The 21,809-nt window shown below is 32.8% G+C and overlaps 1 protein-coding gene across 34 annotated transcripts in view; it reads left to right on the top strand.

Moving 5' to 3' along the window:
* ROBO2 (roundabout guidance receptor 2) overlaps window positions 1–21,809 on the top strand; it is a 1,504,157-nt gene that overhangs the window by 1,459,396 nt on the left and 22,952 nt on the right. For 18 of the 34 annotated variants that reach the window (XM_036220094.1, XM_036220092.1, XM_036220091.1 and 15 more), the window contains 4 exons: window positions 1,082–1,363; window positions 6,750–6,906; window positions 16,177–16,437; window positions 20,768–20,973. In XM_036220094.1, coding sequence (XP_036075987.1) covers window positions 1,082–1,363; window positions 6,750–6,906; window positions 16,177–16,437; window positions 20,768–20,973 — 906 coding nt within the window. Of the gene's footprint in view, window positions 1–1,081; window positions 1,364–1,796; window positions 1,923–6,749; window positions 6,907–16,176; window positions 16,438–20,767; window positions 20,974–21,809 lie in introns of all 34 variants that reach the window. The other 16 variants (XM_036220085.1, XM_036220084.1, XM_036220075.1 and 13 more) reach the window with 1 other exon arrangement.

The raw sequence follows: 21,809 nt of genomic DNA, 5'->3' as shown, positions 1-21,809 counted from the left end.
GCAATTTGGTTCATTATTTAATATTACCATACTATAGTTAGTTTAAAATTTTCTATATTGAAGAAATTAAGATGGTCAATAACCTCAAGTTCAATGAAGTATGGCTTTCAGAACATAGATCATTAAGGAACATAATATAATTAGATTCACTTTTAACTCTACATGATTAAAAATTGTGTTTATTTTATTTATTTATTTATTTTAATTTATTTTTTTTAGATTTTAGAGTCTTTACTCTGAAAACAAAATAAGAGCTCAGGAGAAAAGTGGCAGGTTTGAATTATAAAGATAATACAGTACACCAAAGTGATAACTGATAAATGGACTGATTGATATTCAGTGTTGTTCCTAAAGTTTAATTTTATTCTTGCTGTATTGCAACTTGAAATTATCGTTCTCCACTTCTAAGAGTTGGTAGCATAAATTAAACTCACTGATCATTCGGATTGCTTTATATAGTTAACTCCTGCTGTATTGTGAAAATGACTTATTCATGAAAATTTTTGTTTGTTACTCAAGGCGGTGGGGAACATTTGCTACCATCAGTTACACTCTATTTCTGGAGCTGTGAAATCAAATCAGATAAACCAATTTGAAACTTCAGGAATATGTACCTCATAGTTTGCATAGTATAATTTTGGAAATTTTTGCATCAATTCAGCAGCTGTATTTTATGTCTTTTGGGATAAAGTGGGAAATGATATTTTTATGCATAATTTGTATAGTCACTCATCATTATTTCTGCAAAGAGTTAACAATTTCATTAGCTCTAAAACAGAATAAACAACTGAAAGAATTTTTCAGTAGTGAAATATCTCAAACTTCTTATTCATAGTTGAAGAAATTGAGGGAAGTGTTGTGTTAAGCAGTGAGACGTGAAGGACGAGCAGTAGCCTGCCTGTCACTGAGGCTGATAGCTTGGCGAAGGTTGTACATCATCTACCCTTCACTGGCTCATGAAACCCATCTCAGCTGAAATGCAAACGTGTGGGATGACACATATATTTTTCATCTTCAATCCTGATAGTTTTGGGCTTCCCGTGCATCATTAAATTGTTTCATTTTCCTATGTTAACCACAGATGTTCTGCCACCAGTTCCAGGCCAAGGGGATAAAACAGCAACGATGCTCTCAGAGGGAGCCATTTATAGCAGCATTGACTTCACGACCAAAACCAGTTACAACAGTTCCAGCCAAATAACACAAGCTACCCCATATGCCACGACACAGATCTTGCATTCAAATAGCATACATGAATTGGCTGTCGATCTGCCTGATCCTCAATGGAAAAGCTCAGTTCAGCAAAAAACAGATCTGATGGGATTCGGTTATTCTCTACCTGATCAGAATAAAGGTAACAATGGTAAGTCAGGTTCTTATTTCCTAGAGTTATTTTCATATCATTCGTGCATGAGATAGAAATTAGCATTTGTTGCTCAGTTTCATTACCAGGTTCACTATATAAGCTAAAAACATATATCGGCATGTATTCAGTACCTTGCACAATTTCCACCACCACCACCACCACCACTACCACCACCCCACCACCACCGCCACCACCACCACCGCCACTGTCGCTACCACACACACCAACACCAGTCCGTTTCATTCTTTTTAGCTCTTTTTCAATAGCTTGATCAGTAATTCATCTTGACTTCCATTAGGCAGGATAGACAACACATTTTTCCACTGTCCTCCAACATCTGCTTCTGAGTTGCTAACTGCATGTTCTGCATGGGCTTGTGCTGTGAACTAATCACATGATGCCACTATGACCTCTGCCCTTTAACCTTTAGCCTTACTTTACATCCCTGACTACCGATTGGCTGAGGGATTGTCTAATAGAATGCCACACAACCAGTCACAGGATTTCAGCACCACCAGCTCTCACAACAGCTCAGAGAGGAGTGGCAGTCTCTCAGGTTGGTCTCATCACAGTAAGGAGAAATATTTGTTTGTCACCAGCATATGACCTGTGTTCCTAACAACCATGAAGCAATAACTGAATCACAACTCACTGTCAGGCATTTATCCTACAGATGACAATAACAGTTTATCCTAATGAAATCATGCTTGGGTGGGGGAATAAAAATCACTGTCCCCCTTTATTTACTAAGTGTATAAAAACATGTTTACTGAAAAATAGTACCATTTTACTAAATACTGTTGATTCAAGGGCAAATTAATTTCCTCTGCCTTGAACTACCTACTTAAGAATCAAGAGAACTTTACAATAGAAAGATCATAGTGGAAAGTCAACTTTATGGCATGACACTAAAAGATGAATTCAAATAACATGCATATGATTTTAGAGATTTTTATACTATTAAGATTCCAGTGATGTGACTTACTAATTTTAGGCAATCTTTCCTAATTATCATGTAATAGAATTTATTACCTATTTAATAATATTATTTAAAGTAAATCACACCACACTAAAAAAAGAATGTTAATATGGGACATTATTCTTCACATTTAATTTCCCTTCAAAATACAGTCTTTCATGTTGATGATTTTTATACTGTTTATTTTAATATGTATTTGAGATATATCAGCCAAAATAACAATCTCTGATGTAAGTATGGTATAGCACATATAGGGAATAACACACTTTACTGGCAGAAATATATACCTATTATAATAAATATTAGTGATATTCTCTAGGCCCAAGAATCCTCATCTCTAAAATAAGGAGGTCGTAGTAGACACACTCTAACTTCCAATCATAACATGTACATTGTATAACTGATGACTTTATCTGCACATTTCTGATTGATTCCATGACCTATTTGCTTAATTTTTCACATTAATGATATACTATTTGTTTTTATAAATTTCTTTTAAAGTACAGGTTCTTATAAAGGATTATTGTGCATTATGATATGTTTCAGGGATAACAGGCATCAAGGCTATAAAGAGTTAATTCTTTTATGTCATTAGGGTAACATTTACTAAATGACTTTTCCTCAGGAGATAGAACCCTTTCAATCTGAAAATGTTAATGCTTTTTTTCCCCCTCTCCAAAATGGGCCATTTGCTCTTCTTACCTATTGGTAGAAGTGGATACATTATGGAATCCAGAAAATTTTAAACATCTGCTATGAATTTAAACTGGCTCAATAATATAGAGAGCTTTTTAAAATAACCTTATATGTCATTTATACTGTCATTTATTTGTAATGAGTTTCACAATTGCACTGAATAATTAAAAAGTAATTTATCCTAGACTTATTTTATTCAAGATATATTAAGTCTCAAGCAATATATTCATATATATACTATAAGCCATGGAATACATAAGGCCTTCTGTAAATCCTTCATTAAATATCCTGTGAATGTTAATTGCCACCGAGTTTTAAAAGTTATCTTTTGAGTAATTGTAAGCAGAACATGATTCACAATAGTGCTTACTTCTTTTTTGAATCCATTTATCTCCTGAGTGACATTTACATATATCTATGAATTATATTAACTACTTCATCTACATTTGAATACAAAATTACTTAAATCAGTGATAGAAAGCATTCTTTAGGAGGAGAAAGTGAATTGATTATTCCCTTTTTAGTTCAGTTCAATTGAGTTTAATATTACGGAGTTTGTTTTATTCTTATAATCGCGAGTATGTTTCCTACAGCTCAAATTTAGAATCAAACTGCCCTATGGATATCTAATCATATCATATTATAAGATTTTCTTAATTTGTGCACAGTGATGAAACCAATTTAAAAATAATTACAGTAATAAAAGAAATTGGACATTTCAGAATTGAGTGAATTTTTCATTCTCTTTGAAGTACTTTTATAATTTATTCAATACATAAGTAACAAGCACTTCTATTAACAATCCAACCATGAAAAATATAAAAGACAACCCAAAATTTTTAAAATAGCACCTACATAATAATTTAATACATATACATGTGTATACATAGCACAATATTAGTATCGGTAACTAAATCTTTTTAAATGGCAACATTTTAAAAAATATATTAAAAGTTTAATTTGAAAATTAGCTGTTTTTATAATTTACTTAGAAGTCATTTATTCCACATAAGTAAATATAACTCCAAATATTTACATTTTGTATTGAAGAGAGATGGGTCACATATGTTTTGCAAGTATTCAAAATATGTTCCCCTAAAATGTAATGCAGGTAGTCTTCACCTTAAAATGCTTGAGGACTACGTCCATGCCACCCTGAACATGCCTGATTGTGTCTGATCTCTGAAGCTAAGCAGAGTCAGGGCTGGTTAGTACTTGGATGGAAGACCACCTAGGAAGACCAGGTGCTGCAAGTATAAAAAAACAAAAAGCTTGAGGATCTTTGATTGCAAGTAACAGCAACAAACTGTGGCTCACTTAGCTCAAGGTTCAAATCTCAGAAATTAATTTCTTTAGTTTACGTCATATACCCACCACCATGCTAAGAAGCCACCTCTTAGCTCATTGCTATACAAAGACAAAACGTGTTGATTGATAGTCCTACCAATGGGACAGAAGAAATTTCCCTCAAAAGAGATGTCGTGGACATTGGATGGAAAGCCCTCACAAATTCCCTCTGTGAATGAATCAGCTCTGTTTCTACAACACATTTTTAATTCTGTTGTTTAGAGAGTCGATAATGGCCTTTTTGACCTTGGATAAGGACTCCAACAGAGTTGGGTTCAGAGCTCCAGAAATAGTATTTCCAACAAGAGCTGCTGCATTTGAATTTTTTTTCACTCTCTCTTACTGTGTAAATATGGGCCACATAATACTCAGAAAGCATCTTTATTTTTTTATCTATAAAATGGAGGAGATGTAAGAACTTCCCTATTTGTGTCACTCAGGTCTAGTGGTGATCATACAACATTGCCAGAAGTGCTATGAGAAGTATCAACAATATCGTACAGATATAAATATATAAGAAATAAAGGAGGTATAACTGAAGCAAAAGCTGTGAAAGACATATAGCCCAACCCATTCTTTCCTCTTTTAATTATTAAAATATAGTTTTGATACTACAGAAACAATAAAATCCTTTTGTGTGTGATTCTGATGGATTATCAGGAAACAAAGGATTAAGGCTCATCTATCTTCAACACAAAAACTGGAGACTTAAATTCAAACAAGCTTATTATTCTTATTCTGAGAATCAAGCTATTTTTGAAACACTCTTTGGGGTGGGAGGAGCTGGGTGTGGCAAAGGTTTTAGAAACAGGTAGAACTAGATTTGCTCTGAGACAGAGGCAATAGAAAAAGTAGTAACGATTGGCATTTATTGAGCATTTTCTACAATTTGAGCCCTTTATAATCATTATATCTTGTAATCCTCAAACTAACCCAAAAAAGTAGGAACTTTATATCTGTTTTACATATGTGGAAATTGATGTGATATCTTCTGAGTAAGTTATTAAGTAATTGAGAAAGTAGTCTTCAAATACAGAGATTAAGTTCTTATCTTTGAAGCAGGAGTTACCTGCTCTCTTTGCTCTAAGAAGCCACCTCTTAGCTCATTGCTATAAGCAGACAAAAGATAACTGTGAAAGGAAAGGTGAAAGCACTTTTTTTTTCAGGGATGCCCTTTTAAATATGTGCATATAAGTGAATGCTACTTAGAAAACAGACATAATCCCATAATGAGCAACAATATATATGTCCGGTTTAACAGTTTTATCACTTTCTGGCACTCAAACAAGTTATTAAATTATGTAATTTTCTGAATTGGGTGATGCAGATTAGTAAATTGCTCACAACTTTTAGTTCTAGAAAGATGAAATCCAAGAAGTCGATACCATTTTGGGGAGAAATATAGCAATACACCACTGAGGGAGTAAACAAAGTTACTTACTTAGGTTCCTCTGAAACATCCTTTGCCATTCTGCTCAAGAAGTATTAATTCTTGCATCCACTTGTGGTCCTTTTAGAAAGGAACTTCATTTACTTAATATTGGAAGAGTGAAAAGTATGACACTATACAAATGATAAATTTTATATTTTATTAAGTTCCAGTAATTCCAGATATGGCCTATATGCTGCCAAGTTACTTTCTGCTCATGTTTGGTGCATATATTCATTTGTATTACAATTGTCTTGAAACTAATTACTGTACTTTAATTCATTTTCTTTCCTGTTTGGAATTTCAGGAAATGTTATGACTAAAATATCTGGGAACTACACTCACTATGCAAAAATAATTGTGTCATTCATTAGTTAAAAATTTTATAAAAGATATCAATGTGAAAGATTTAGAAGTATCCTCCAATATAGGTGATTGATTTTTATCAGTTAATTTTGAGGGAAAACTGTTACTCCTCTGAATTAATTAAACTGAGTGCATTCTAATGGAAAAGTTTAGCCTGTATTCTTAGACATTGAATTTTCCACTGAGAGAGATTATGCAAAAGAGCATTATAAATGCACTAAAATCTGACATTTGAAAGAATTTGTTATGGCCCATTATTTCATCTAACAATGAAAACGTGGAGGCAGCAGACGTGAGTAAATCAATAAATGTGCTTTTCCTATAGCAGCCATGTTTTTGGTTTATTCAGCTCTATATTCAGTTAAAGCACTGGGAAAGAAACATACTATTTCTTGAGAAATTTATAAAAAATGTTTTTCTAATTATATTATTTTATTATTTATAGATTTTAATTGCTATAACATACTGATTCTGGTGTTTTGAAAACATAAATACATCTTCTCATCTCATATACTTTGTTTCCTCCGATATTTGGTTATGTCTGAATGAATGCATTATACTTTCAGGTGGGAAAGGTGGAAAAAAGAAGAAAAATAAAAATTCTTCTAAACCACAGAAAAACAATGGATCAACTTGGGCCAATGTTCCACTACCTCCTCCCCCAGTCCAGCCCCTTCCTGGTACAGAGCTGGAACATTATGCAGTGGAACAGCAAGAAAATGGGTAAAAACATTGTATACACCAACAAAATGCCCGGACTGTCCTTCCTTCTCTATTGTGCATTTTTGTCTTTATCTCGTATTCTCTTACAGTCTTCCCTCCCCCTTTCCCAGCCTTTTCTTTCCTTCTCTCCCCTTTTATTGTTTGCATCATCTATATATTTTAGCTGATAAATACAACACATTATACACTGAGGACCAAGAATCCTTGGCCATCAAGTGCCTTAGATTGTCTGCAATCATGAAAATGCAGCCTCCTTTTATAAAATATTGCCTGTTAGTTTGAAAGCAAGTACCCACAGCTCTGTGAACTAAAGAGCCACTCCAGAGAAGGGCTGAAAAAGGAATTAAAATAACCTTCTTCATCATCCCTCACAGTCCTCTAATGACTTGATGTCTGACCATAGCAGGGTGCCCACTGTTGAGCTCCTTCACAATGGGATAATTATAGGGACCTGGCCAGTGGGCACAACTTTAATCGTTAGCTTTGATGGGAATGTGGGAGCCTGAACAATAAAAGAGGTTCAAGCCAATGCACACTCTGTAACAAAACCTCTTTAAGTTAGAAAATTTCTTTGGAGGGCCTTTAAATATGACCAGTTTTCTTATTCTTTCCTAAACGTCTCACAAAAGTTAATTTGTTTTCATCCATTAGTTGTAGTGTTAATTGATTTAAAGCAGAAAGACATTGATACATTTTATTATCTAATCCAAAAACAAATAGCAAGTCAGAAGAAATATATTTAGTCCCTTTTTTTTATTTTAATAATGCTAACTGCTATCTTTCTCAGTTTCCAAGGTCACTATTGCTTTTAAAAATACAGAATAAAGGCATTTTTTCTTTCTCCAAGTTTTTCTTTATTTAGAAGTATTTACATATTAAAACACTAAAATTAAACATTTAATTAAATATTAAAATTTAGTTTATTTAAATAATGTTCATTTTCTCTTGTTTCACATAAAGATTACATGTACATGCTTATACATTTTTTTCTGTATATCTTTTTCTTTTTACACAACTGCAGTCTCTAGATTAATTTTTCTAAACTGGACTTTCTACGTTACATTTGTATCCTTTAAAAGACCTTATTTGCCTTTTCTCTCTTTTATGTAACACATATACATATATACCATATGTGCATTATACACAGAGATAGATACATAGTTATGTATATACACACATATGCATACTTCTATATTTTTTTCTCAATATCTTTCCCTTCAAAAGGTTTAATTTGCTTCTATGGTATTGTAGTTCCCATATATATGCATATCATTATAATTTTACTTTTTAAAAATAAGTTTATATTGGAAATAATAATTAAAAGCACATCCCATTTTTTTTTCTGACTTAAAAACAAACTCTGTATATGATCATATGTAATATATATATTAGAATATAAATTTGTCAATGTTACATGGATCCTGGGCAAAAGAAAGAAAGAAAGAAAGAAAGAAAGAAAGAAAGAAAGAAAGAAGGAAGGAAGGAAGGAAGGAAGGAAGGAAGGAAGGAAGGAAGGAAGGAAGGAAGGAAGGAAGGAAAGAAAGAAAGAAAGAAAGAAAGAAAAAGAAAGAAAGAAAGAAAATGTGTATTTTACCAAAAAAGGTTATTACAGGGCTTAGAAATCATCATTTTAAAGGCTGTAGTCAGAAAATGAGGAAATAGAACTTGTAAACTTATAAACCAGGAAGAGAAATTAATGCTATTAAACATTGATAAGCATGAAGACTTGAACTCAGATCACACGGAAATTATAAGTAATTTGGATTCTCTTTTCTTTTTCCACTGTCTACTTTAAAAATACATAGAATATAAGAAGACCTATTACCTATTGAAATAAAACTAATTTTTTTCCAAATAAATGCTAAGCTTCTCACTTGACTCTGTTGCTTAGCAATAGAACAAGAAATAGTTATTTGATGAATGAAGTATTACATGTTGATGCAGATTTTTATTCTATAATACAAATTATTTTCAAAACATTATAATATAAAATGTAAAATTATTTGTACCTATTTGGGGATTCTAAATTATTTTAATATTCAGTCAAAATACATTATATTAGAAATTATTTTTTTCTAAAATTTTTTTAATCCATTTGATATTTTAGATAGGTACACAAATACATTTTTTGACTGTATATATTCAAAGCCTTTGTGTCATACATGAACTTTGGTTCTAACTTGCCTTTGAGTTACTTAAGTACCTAGTATTTCCTGGAAAAAAAGAAATTATTACACTTAACAAAAATAGTTGGTAAGTCCCAATTTATCATTATGCTAATAACGAAATTTAATTTCCTTATTATTTGGACTCAGTTTTCTAAAGGTGAACACTTATAAGTTCTTATTTCAATTGTCTGTAAAAAAGCATGTATTTAAAGTCCATAAGACAAGAATAAATTGAAATAAGTGGATTTGGGATGACTTTCTCCATTTCTTGCATAGTCTTTATACTTTTATGTTTTTTAATATGAAAACCTTATAATATAGAAAAAATAAGATTTTTGAATTCTTCCTAGATTATTTATATGCTACTGTTTGTGATGCTAACATTGAACATTTTGCAGAAGAGTTAATTCGTATAATTGTTTATCTGCCTTGCTTTGAAACTTAGGTTTAAGGTTTTCTTGAAATACAAATAACAAAAATTTTAAAAGACAGCTTTTTTGTTTTAATATCTTTTTATTTTTCACAAGAATTTTGCAGTTATACTTCTTATGGTGATATATTGTTTTTGTTGGTTTTAACATATCATAATAAAGAATTTACACAACACACTTTTTTTTTTTCCAAGTACATAAAAAGTCCTAAGCCCTAGGCTGGGAAAGAAAGCAACAGAGATGAAAGAAAGAAATAAAGCATTGATAAGAAAGTTCTGATCCCTAATCTAGAGAGCTCACAAGAATGGGATATAGAGATCAGAAACCACAAACACACACATGCTCACATACACAATTTTGTATGACAAGCCAGAGATGAGCTATGTGTATGCAATAATAATTTGCATACACACAGAAAAGAATAATCATATATGACAGATAGGGCTGGGGGATTCTTATAGATGTTGAATTTTTAGGTGAATTTTGAATCATTTGTGTATAAATAATAGTACTCAGAGTAGGGTGGCTTTTGTATGCCAAGCTCTGAATAAGAAGCAAAAAGAACAAAGATAATGAGAGATAGTTCCTAACCTAAAGTAGCCTATTCATGAGAATAGATTGTTAACCAATGACTAGAACAAAATGCTACTAGTACTGCCATTTGCTGTTCAGGGAAGAAAAAAAAAAAAAATCTGGCCAAAGACAACAACTAGAAATCAAATTAAAGAAAAGAATAAAACAATATCCCTATTAGCCTTCCTTTTGTACTTTCCACTCCTTCTTTGAAACCCTGCCCTATTCTAATTAAATTACTTGTCTTTTATTTATTCGTTTTCATTAATCTTTAAGTTTACACTTCTGTTGTAGTAATTATACTGCATTCCAATTGCTTGTCTGTATCCTTCCATAGTTGGTAGCTGCTGTGTGAAGTTTGTTGAGCTTGAAACATGCGTAGGGTAACAGATAATCTAAGGTGTCTTGAGGCCTTTATGTGAAGCTTTATATGTCATATAGAAATTCTGATTGTTGGGTATATATAAAGGATTGAAGACATAAGGTTAAGGCATAATGTATGGTATATCGTAGCAGAATGGCCAACATCATGAAAATAATAAAGGAATAAAATAAGATAATGACAGTGGGATAGAGTGAAAAAGATAGATTTTAGAGATAAACCTAACCAATAATAATCTCAATCTTGAAAAGATTGTCTCTTGTTTTTTATTACTCTATTTAATACTGTTTCTAAGAGTTGAGATACCTTTTTTTTATTGTTTAATGTAAGCTTTTTCATATATAATTAAATTTATTGAGGTGACATTGGTTAATCAAATCATATAGGGTTCAAGTGTACAATCCAATAATACGTAATCTGTATATTGCATTGTGTGTTCACCACCCAAAGTCAAATCTCCTTTGTCACCATATATTTGGTCCCCTTAACCCTTACCTACCTCCCCCGGTCCCATTTCCCTCTGGTCAACACCAAACTGTTGTTTGTGTCTATGATTTTTTGTTTGTCTTCTTTGTTTGTTGCTTTCAGTTTTATATCCCATGTATTTTTGGAATCATATGGATCTTAACTTTTTTCCCAAGCCTTACTTGGGTCATTTTCTCCTTACAATAATAAATATTAAAAGTTACCAAATTGTCCAAATACAAAAAGTATTTAGTTGTTAACTCAATGCTATAGCAACAATGTTTTTCTCATCAGCATGCCTCTCTGTTTGACAAAAATGTGTCAACATGAATTCATTCTTTGTTATAATTATAATGTATTTTTAATATAATCACATGATACTAAGAAAAATTTAGTAGTATTCCAAAGAGAATTGATGCTCTGCTTTGTTATAGCAATTTAGAGATTGGCAAGCTTTTGTGGGTGTTGAACTTTATTGTATTTTTATCAGTAATTTGGCATTTGTATCTGGCCTTTAACATGTTAGTTCACATACAACATTGATTTGTTGTCATCCTTCTCATTATTCACCAGGCAAGACAGACACTATGATGCCTCATACTTCACTGACAATAAGTCAAAGAACAAAAGCTTCTCTAGAAAGGGTTGCCCAAAAGACTTTGGTTTGTCATTAGAAACATTTTCTCAGTCTATTTGTAATTATTGTTGAAACCTCATCACTCACATAAAATATATATCTGTAAATGTGAAGAAAACTCCAAAAACAGAGTTATACTTTTTCTAATGTTTACAGACAACTCTTACTTTCTTGCCCTTCTTTAGAAACTGCACAGAACCTAAGTATTTGTTGTTCTGGAATGGAATAAGTCATGAATATTTTATAGGTGATGAACAGTTCTCCCCATCATACGATATGCTCCATGATTCAAATTTTCCCCCTATTCTATTATGTTCTTCTCCCAGTCTTTTATTCTCCTCTATTTTCCACTTCTTACACAAACCAATGATGTGAATTCATGGAATTTTCTCAGCTTTGTATGTGTTCCACAGGGGTACAGAGTTCACTCACTCCTGTTCTTGGTTCTTCCTTCTATTACATTTCTGTGTATTTTCGTTCCATATCTACATTCCTTTTAGATCATTTAAAGTAAGAATCATTTGCTACTTATAAAATATGGAAAATTTAGGAATTAATGGGCTACTTTCATTTGAAAGCTTGAATATATAAACATATGCTTTCTTTATTCAAATGTATGATATCTCTGACAATAAGCAAATGTAAGCAAAGAAAGTACATGTACTAATTAATGCAATGAAAATATGTGCTTTTTGTAACAAATGTTATGGGGTAAATTTAATTATAATTATAGATGAAGTATAACAACATGCACATTCCATACTGAAAATGGGCAGTTTTTTTAAAAAAATTAGGCTTTTTACACATATTTTTGCTTGACTTAATATTGCATTTAAAGTAAAATAAATAAGTTCATAAAAGAAACCTAAGCATTTTTATTAATGCTTTTATTACAAATTATAAATATGCTTACTGTCTACTATTTTTAAGGTATTATGTCAGATGTGCCCAAACAGAAATAATTTGTCATAATTTTAATGTACTTTAAATCCACTTGAGGAAAAGATACTATTATATGTGAAAGGTTAAATACTAAAATAAATTTGACATAGTTAAAGAAACCAACACTGGAAATTGCAAAAGACAATAGATAATCAATTTTCAAGTAAATGTGCAAAAATATTATCAATGCAAGTTTAGAAGGGCAGTATATCAGTTCTAGCTAGCTTCATAAGAGAAATCTTTATAAAAAATATAGAATTTAGCACATATCTTGAAGAATTTTTAAGATTATGATAGGTGAAATTATGGGAGTGTAGTTTATTTGAAATAAGTTGAATTCTTTAATGCATCAGGATGGAAAAATACAAAGAAAAAAGTAAAAAGAAAACAAAATGGTTTATTCTGAGCAAGAGATTCTTGTTGAGAAACTGAAAAAAAAAAAAACCTAAAAAGGTAGGTTGAGGCTTAGATTTTTAACAGACAGAATAGAGTGAAGGTCAGTGAACATTTTATTCAAACAATTCTGTTTTCATGGCCTAATGGTTAGTGGTGTGCAGCATTGGTTAGAGAATGGGAAAAACTAAAAGCAATAAATTCAAATGAGACAGTGGGTTACAAACTTTTTATATGATCAAACCTTTTCTTCAAATGAAATTTAACTATGAGCTCCAAGATATAAAACAGGAAAAATGACATTGTTTGAAAGCAATATGTTTTTTCAGCCATGTTGGTACTTGTGTAGTCAATGTAAATATAAGTTTAATCAATGGTATTTTGTACTATATAAAAATTTTTATTTGTAACAGGTTAAAGTGTGCTTGTTTATACTAAAATATAAAAGATATTTCTAAAGAGATATTCCTATCAGACTATACAGAGTTTCTGACACAGGTCTTCCGTGTGCAACTCACTGAAGTAGAAGATTATTCAGGTAGAAATAAAAAAAGAAAGTTGAACAGCCAAAGATGATATCATTCCCTGTACAAAACCTCTCAATGATTATCCATCACCCACAGGCAAAATTCCAAACTCCTTCTCAGGGCTGATGAAACCCTGTGTGATCTGGCACAGCCTCACTTCTCTTGCCTTATCTATGGCCAACCTTCTTTATTTGCCAGCTCTTCCTAGTCACATAACAGTTTGAGTTCTTTGAATACTTTATCTTTTCTCTTCCTCTGGGCCACCACACACATTACTTAGAATATCCCCTTTTCTGGTGGTCAGCATAGCCTTGTTCAACTCCAAAACTAGTTTTAGCCTTCCTGCTCTCTAATCCTATAATACTAGATACTGCTGATTATCTGCTTAATATCAGTCTGCCCCCATTGGATAGCATGCTCTGTAAATAAACCTTGTTACCTAACACATGATTGTTGAATAAAAGGGTGGTAAATTCAGGGTTTTTTTTTAATAGACTTTATTTTTTTTAGATCAGTTTTAGATTAAAAGCAAAATTAAGTAAAAAGCACAGAGATTTTCCATATACTCCTTGACCCCACCCATGCATAGCCTCTGCTCCTACCAATATTTCCCACCAAAGTATTATGTTTATTAAATTGATTAACCTAACTTGACATGTCATTATCATTGCAAATCCATCATTTACATTAGGATTCACTTGTGCTGTTGTACATTCTGTGGGTCTGGACAAATGTACAATGACATGTATCCACCATTATAGTATTGTACAGAGTACTTTCACTGTCCTAAAAATCCTCTGTCCTGTGCCTATTTATCCTTCCCTCCCCTTAACCTCTGGCAACTGCTGAACTTTTAATTGTCTCCATAGTTTCACCATTTCCTGACTGTCATATAATTAGAATCATATAGTATGTAGCCTTTTCAGAGTGACTTCTTTCATTTAATTTTATGTATTTAATTTTCTTCCATGTCTTTTCATGGTTGATAACTCATTTCTTTTTAACAGTGAATAATATTTCATTATCTGGGTGAATCGCGATTTTATTTCTCCATTCACCTACTGAAAGACACTTTTGTTTGCTTCTAAGTATTGGCAGTTATGAATACAGCTGCCCCTCAAAACACTGCAGGGGTTTTTTTTGTTTGTTTTTTGTTTTTTGTTTTTTGTTTTTCAATTCAATTTTAAACAGGATAAGTGTAACTCAAGTAAAACTACTCAAGAATCATCTGGGCATTTGCAAGTTAGCATTTGTACGAGATATCAAGACTAGATGTATACATTTGTAATATTCATTCTATTTTCAGTTTTTTTAATAAAAATCTTTCTTATGTTAGATATTGTACTGGTTGGTAGAACTGCAAAGTTAAGAATTAAAGAGTACTTGAGTTTAGGGATCTCACAGAATAGAGAGGAAAAAGAGACACAAAACAAACCATTCCAGTATAATATGGGGAATGCTGTAGTGAAAGTATTATGGAGTTATAATCAATTACATATGGTGAGGGCAGAGAAGGCTTCACAGAACTAACATTTGAATTAAACCTTGAAGGAAGAGCTGGGGATCACAGGCAGATGATTTGAGAATAGTCATATACGGATTTATACTTTAGAAAAATATATGGAGTAGGCTGGTGTTTGGGAAATAGTGGGAAACTGAGCTACAAAATAGGTTCTGCTAATGAGTTTGAACTATTTCTTGTTAGTGATAATCACTGAATAATTCAAAGCATAGTGTAACATGAATGAAGATTTCAGAAATATTATCCTTTTGCTTGTGTGGAAGATAGCTGAGCAAAGAGATGAAAAAGACATGCCAAGAGACTAAGAAAGCCAATGGGTAGTTCACATCCAAAGGAGACTGATCTGTGATCTTGGAAGTAGCGAAGTGTAGGAGAAAGTTTTGAGAAGTATTTAAGAGGTTGAATTTCTAGGGTAATTGCATACAATAATACTGCTTATCTTATCCTTAGTTTTCTGTTTAAAAGTACATAGGAATCTTCTTTGATTCATGAAAATAATAGTACCGCAGAGAAAGTCTAAATACAAATTTTTATGTCGCAATTAAAACTTTTTGGATTATCTTTAACCAGAGTCCCTAAAAACATGCTGTTTTCAAAAACTGTTATTTTTCTTTTTAATATACATTTCACATGGTTAGGTTTTATACTTCTGTTTTATAGATTTTAAATGTTGAAATACAGGAGAAATGAGTTTCTACTGAGAAAACAAAAAATTAAGAGATCAAAGGAGTATTGAATAATTTTGTAGCACAAAGTTTTAATGATTGACATGTCATCATTAATAAAAAATTGGCATAAATGTAGAATGAGTAAATAAAATTTTCAATTTTTTCTCTGATAATCAATGTTGCCATATTATGTTGGTGTGCAAGGATGAACAAAGAAAAGTAGTTAAATCTACAAGCACTAAATTATTAATTGTCTTTAATTAGCAATCTGACTTGTCTATGTGAGTAACTTTGTTAAGTTATTGCCTTTTGTAACTGTGGGGTAACAATTAGGTAATAAGATCCTTTAAGAACAAACTGAGATAATGGATGTAATTATGATTAGAAAATAACAGCCAGGTGATTTTCTATGGTAGCACCAACAACTTGAAATCAAGAGGAAGTAAACTGAGAGAACATTTCATATACTATTTTTACTATTGTGGTTGTTATTTATTGTCAGCATAACTGGGTGTGAATGTGTGTATGTATCAATGTGCTTTTTTTTCTTGTTTAATTTCAGCTATGACAGTGATAGCTGGTGCCCGCCATTACCAGTACAAACATACTTACACCAGGGTATGGAAGATGAATTGGAAGAAGATGATGATCGTGTCCCCACCCCTCCTGTCCGAGGAGTGGCTTCTTCTCCTGCCATTTCCTTTGGACAGCAGTCCACTGCAACGCTTACTCCATCTCCACGGGAAGAGATGCAACCCATGCTGCAGGCTCACCTGGATGAGTTGACAAGGGCTTATCAGTTTGACATAGCAAAGCAAACATGGTAAATATTCTTATTAGGTTCAGGGACCCAGGCTTTCAAAACATGAATAGAGAAAATGTTTTCATGTTAAACTCACAAGAGATTCTCATGGAACTACACAGCTGGGGTTAGAAATGCTTTTGTATAACTCTTTAGTCATCCAGATAAGGAAATCGACTAAACAAATGTTAAATAATTTGACCAAAGTCACATAACTAGTTAGAGTGAACCAAAGCCAGAATTTAGATCTGCTGAATTTCAGGCTAAAGTGCTTTTGACTACATCAGAATCTTTTCTAATTTCTAGTTTAACTTCCTTGAACTCACTTCCAGTGGCATAACAAAATACTCCTTTTAGATTCTGTAAAGTTTCTATAATTAATTCTGTGTGTGGTTGTGAATATGTAAATTCAACCTTCTGCAAATCACATGTGGTCAGTGTCAGTTTTTAAAAGACCTTCTTTGGGATGAATTAAATGAGAGAAAAAATATTACAATATAAATAACAGAAAATGTATTTTTAAAATCCTAGAACAAATTACAAATCTCAAATTTTCTTTTTCTAATCAATTTATAAACTTTTATAAGGTATAGATAGAAATCTATTTAGAAATCTTGTAAAAATATGACAGGAATATAAGTAGGACCAGTTCTCATAATTTTGTACATTTTTTATTTGTTTTCTCTTTTCTTAAATAGTAATATATAAATCTGACTCTTGAAAATAAAATCTCAATTACACCCTTTTGATTACTGTCTGCCGATTTATACCCTGTGCTTGGTCAGAGTAATTTTTTATAAAATAGTATTTGCTTCTTTTTGATAGTCTTGGCTACTGGGATAAGTTGATAATGAGCTAAGTCTTATCCTTCGTGTTAATGAACTATTTATATTAAAAATACAGCTAAATATGCAAAGAGATACTAAAACCAGAAATAACACTTAAAACTTATTACAAACATGGGTTCTTTTCTTAGAACTAGAGGTTCTTGAACATTTTTCTCAATTAACAGATATTTTTAAAAAGGTCAAAGACAATCTACTATTAGACAGTATTATTTTGTATCAGGCTGCTTTATATAACATCATTCTTTAAGTTGAAGCCAGCTGCTTTCAGAGCCAGAGATTTCCTTCAAATTAACTAATAAAGCTATGAGGTTTAGTCATATAAAGCACAGAGTCTAGCTCAGGTTTTTCTAATCTACTTGCGTTTTGGAATCATGTAGGCAGCCTTAAAATATGTAGGCCCTGCCCCCAAATATTCTGATGGCTTGGTCTGGTATTTGACTGGGGGCAGCCAAAGTTAGGACCACTGCCACCACCACTACTTACTAGTTGTATGACAATGAACAACTTGCTTAACAGCTCTGCTTCAGTCCCCTATTTGTAAAATGATGATGATAATGTAATTAGTGTGCTCTTACATGGTGAGAGAGAAGTCTCAAAGAGCACCCTCGGGTTTAAGAATTCACTTAGAAAGAGCCACAGAACTCACAGAGAGCTGTTACACTCAAAGTTATGGTTTATTATAGTAAAAAGATACAGAATAAATTAGCCAAGAGAAAAAATGCATGGGACAGAGTTTAACAAAATTTCAGAGACAGAATTTCCAGTTGTCCTCTCTCACGGTAGTCATGGAAAGCATTGCTTTCCCAACAATGATGTATGACAATATGCAAGGAGAATTGCCAACTAGGGAAGCTCATGAGCCTTGAGATTCAGAGTATTTATTGGGGCTCTGTCACATAGACATGGTTGACTACCTGCATGGCTGACCTCGGTCTCCAGCCCCTCCAGAAGGCGAGCTGATATCCTGTGACTTAAATCCCCTACCATAAGTCACATTGTTAGACTTTCTGGAATCTAAGGCCTCCAAGTAAACAAAGAAACTTTTATCAGATAGCACATTCTAGAGTTTAGAGATTACCCTCCAGGAGCACAAAGCAAAGGCCTAACTTCTCTTTAGGCAAGGTCAAGTTTATTAATAGACATCACTTAGTAAAGTATCTAGTTATATTATAACTGTGATTATTCTGATGGACTTGGGTTTTCACCTGAATTGTTCACTGCTATCTTTCCACTCTTAGAAGAGTGTCCACTGAGGGAGTGCTCCATAGATATTTGCTAAATGAGTGAACAAACTAGTTCATCTCCACCAGCTCCAAGTACCCAAGCACACTTTGCTTCTTTTTTTCAGTATGTTTGTCTCCAGATCAACAGTCCTCCAGAAGGTCATTGCAGACTCCCCACATAGGAATTATGAGACTCCATGTGCTCAAACAGGACCTTGCTCTTTTAATATGGAAGGACTTCTCCATCTGGGCTGCATTCAACATCACAGGAGAAGCATTTAAAAAAAAAAAAAATTCCCTAGCTTCAACTCCAGGAATTCTGTTCATATTGACCCATGAATTTCCTGTCATTAGGAGAAATTCATAAATGTACTGTATCTCTTCCTGTATCTGTTTAGCAACTAATTCTGCTGAACTCAAGTAGTACATATTTCGCCCCTTGATGAAATTTGTTCCATCAAGAGGTGTCGGCAGTGATTTAGGACTAGAGTGTAGGTCTGCTTGGTCCTTCCTAAGACCAAAGTGCCCACTGTTCGAGGAGAATGAATCATGCAAATACATTATCACTCTATAGTCTCTTGATTATAACTTGGCTCACTCCATCCCTTGCTCACAAATAGAACTTGAAGAAACAGAGCAAGGTGTGGTAATCAACACTTAAGACTTTTTAAAATAGTTGTTAGGAAACTTTCTGGCTTTTCAAAATAGGAGCTGTGATGAATGCTAGATAATAACTTGGCACCTCAAATTCCTGATCTGTTATATTAAGGATGTGGGCCTGATGCTATTGAGGTAGCTTCCAGAGCTAACGTTTTAAGTTTTTTTTTTTTTTAACATTGAAAAATCTAAAATCTTGTTAACATTGGAGTTGGTTACAAATTCAAGAACAAAATTGAGGAATATTAAACAAATTCCAAAAGAATAAAATATTTCCCCTCAAAATGTAAATATTGAAATTAAAAAATTAACAATAAAGACACCTAGAATGTGTTTTACATCTCCCCTAAATAGCAGTGGTCTTTTAAATACTTTGTATCAAGGCAAAAAAGAAAAAAAAAGGCAAGGTGTCAAAACTTGTGGTATATTCACTCTTTAATGACAATAACAAATAACAATGACTTGTTTTCCTTCAGCATTTTAGTTTAGAAAAAACTCTTAAGTAGTCACAAAGTGAACCAGCTGGATGGACTCCAGTGTCCAATCTACATTTTGCTAGCCATGTGATTTGAAACAAGTCACTTAAATTGAACTTCACTTTAATAAATTCTAAAAGATAGGGGACAATACAAGTTCCATTTACCTCACAAAGTCGAGATTAAAATTATTCATTCTTTACGAAAGGTTTATTTAGCATACCTAATGTTTTAAATGCAGAGTGCTGAGATGAATCTTTCTATCTGTCAGGTGTTTAAGACTTTAGTGGTTGAGACAGGTGCACAAATAAGTAGCTAGAACACAAAGTAGTCATACCTACCCAGAACTGGGTTAAAGTGGAAACAACTGCCAGCCTGATTCATGAGGGATCATGCAGGAAGAAAGCCTTGTAGGCAGTGGTCCCCAACCTTTTTGGTACCAGGGACTAGTGCCCATATGAGAATCTAATGCCTGATGATCTGAGGTGGAGCTGAGAAGATGACACTAGCACTGGGGAGTGGCTACAAATACAGATGAAGCTTCGCTTGATCACCTGCTGCTCATCTCCTGTTGTGCGGCCAGGTTTCTAACAGGCCAGAGACCTGTACCAGCCCATGGTCCAAGGGGTTGGGAACTCCTGTTGTAGGGCAAGGAATGTGCTCATGGTTGTGGGCAGGAAGGACTAGTATTAGGCCTTCATGAGCCATCTTTTCTTCATAAGGGCCAGCAGGGCACATGGATTACACAGGCAGAGTAGAACTTCAACACTAAATGCGGAACAAATTTTTTTTTTTTTGACAAAAAAAAACAGCTTTAAACAGTTATTTGTGGAAAATATTCCAATTCACCTTTGGAAGATTTATTTATACAAAAGAAAAAAATGCTGAGTCTGTGGAGTTATTTTTCTGTGTATCACCCCATAAATACTAATAGAAGAGGGTGATAGTCTATATTGTTGTTCTTATTTTGGTAAGTCATGTATACATAGCCCATTGCCTCTGCTGAAAAATGAGAAAGGACTGTGAGCTCCAAAATAAGTTAATGGAAAACAAGAAGACAAAATTAGTTAGCGTAACATGCCGTTTAATTCTAATTATAATTTTGTGGAATGTTAACAGATTCATTTTTTCTCCATTTAAATTCTAGGCACATTCAAAGCAATAATCAACCTCCACAGCCCCCAGTTCCACCATTAGGTTACATGTCCGGAGCCTTGATTTCTGATTTGGAAACAGATGTTCCAGATGATGATGCCGAAGATGAGGAGGAAGCTTTAGAAATCCCTAGGCCCTTGAGAGCACTAGAGCAGACGCCTGGATCCAGTATGGACAATCTAGACAACTCTGTGACAGGTAACAGAACTGATTTAAAGGAATAACTGACCTATTTGTAACATTAAAATGCATCAAAAATCAAATACTTTCTTATGTAAGAGTTATTCCACTCCATCTATTTCTGTAACATTTTAAATAGGTTAATATTAAACACGAAATTCAAAAAGGATTTGGAAATACTTTTGCTTTACTGCAAAAATGATAAGAAAATTCATGAATTTTAAAAAGCTTTAGAGACATGAAAGAAAACTCAATTATATCCAGGGCTTTCATGAAACATTCACTCTACTGGGGAACCAACTCTATTATATAAAAAACCTTGACTTTTAGAAATGATATGTTTTATATAACTGGAGCAACATACAAAGTGAATGCAATTTTAATATGTTTCTTGATATTTCACTCTGTACAATCATTCATTGATGAAAATAAGCAAGTCTTCAAAATAAGTTTCTCTAAGGTTGCAAAAGATTATTTTTAGTGTGTAGAAAATATATAGTGACATAAGCTACATATTTATGCATTTTATATTGTTGGATCCTAGAATTGCTTCTCTCCCAAGAAATATAGTTATTTTTGCTGTTTATTCCTTTGGCTTCCTCTTGTCTTGTTCACTAAGACAGGTTGCAATAGGTACTCTCCTAAGATGATCCCAGGACTTCAACCTATTTCAAAGGATTTAAATTTACCAAATTTTGTAGGAAAAACTTAAATCCTAATGTATACACAATGAATAAAAAGAAAACTAGAATTTTAGTCTTTCTATTCACATAGGTATCCATTCTTTCACACACACATGCACACACACACACACACAATGCTTCGTACATGATTACAAAGACATAACTACTAAA

The sequence above is a fragment of the Rousettus aegyptiacus genome, unplaced genomic scaffold (genome assembly GCF_014176215.1).
Source record: "Rousettus aegyptiacus isolate mRouAeg1 unplaced genomic scaffold, mRouAeg1.p scaffold_m13_p_4, whole genome shotgun sequence".
NCBI lineage: Eukaryota > Metazoa > Chordata > Mammalia > Chiroptera > Pteropodidae > Rousettus > Rousettus aegyptiacus.
This window is presented reverse-complemented; position numbering and strand designations above follow the sequence as displayed.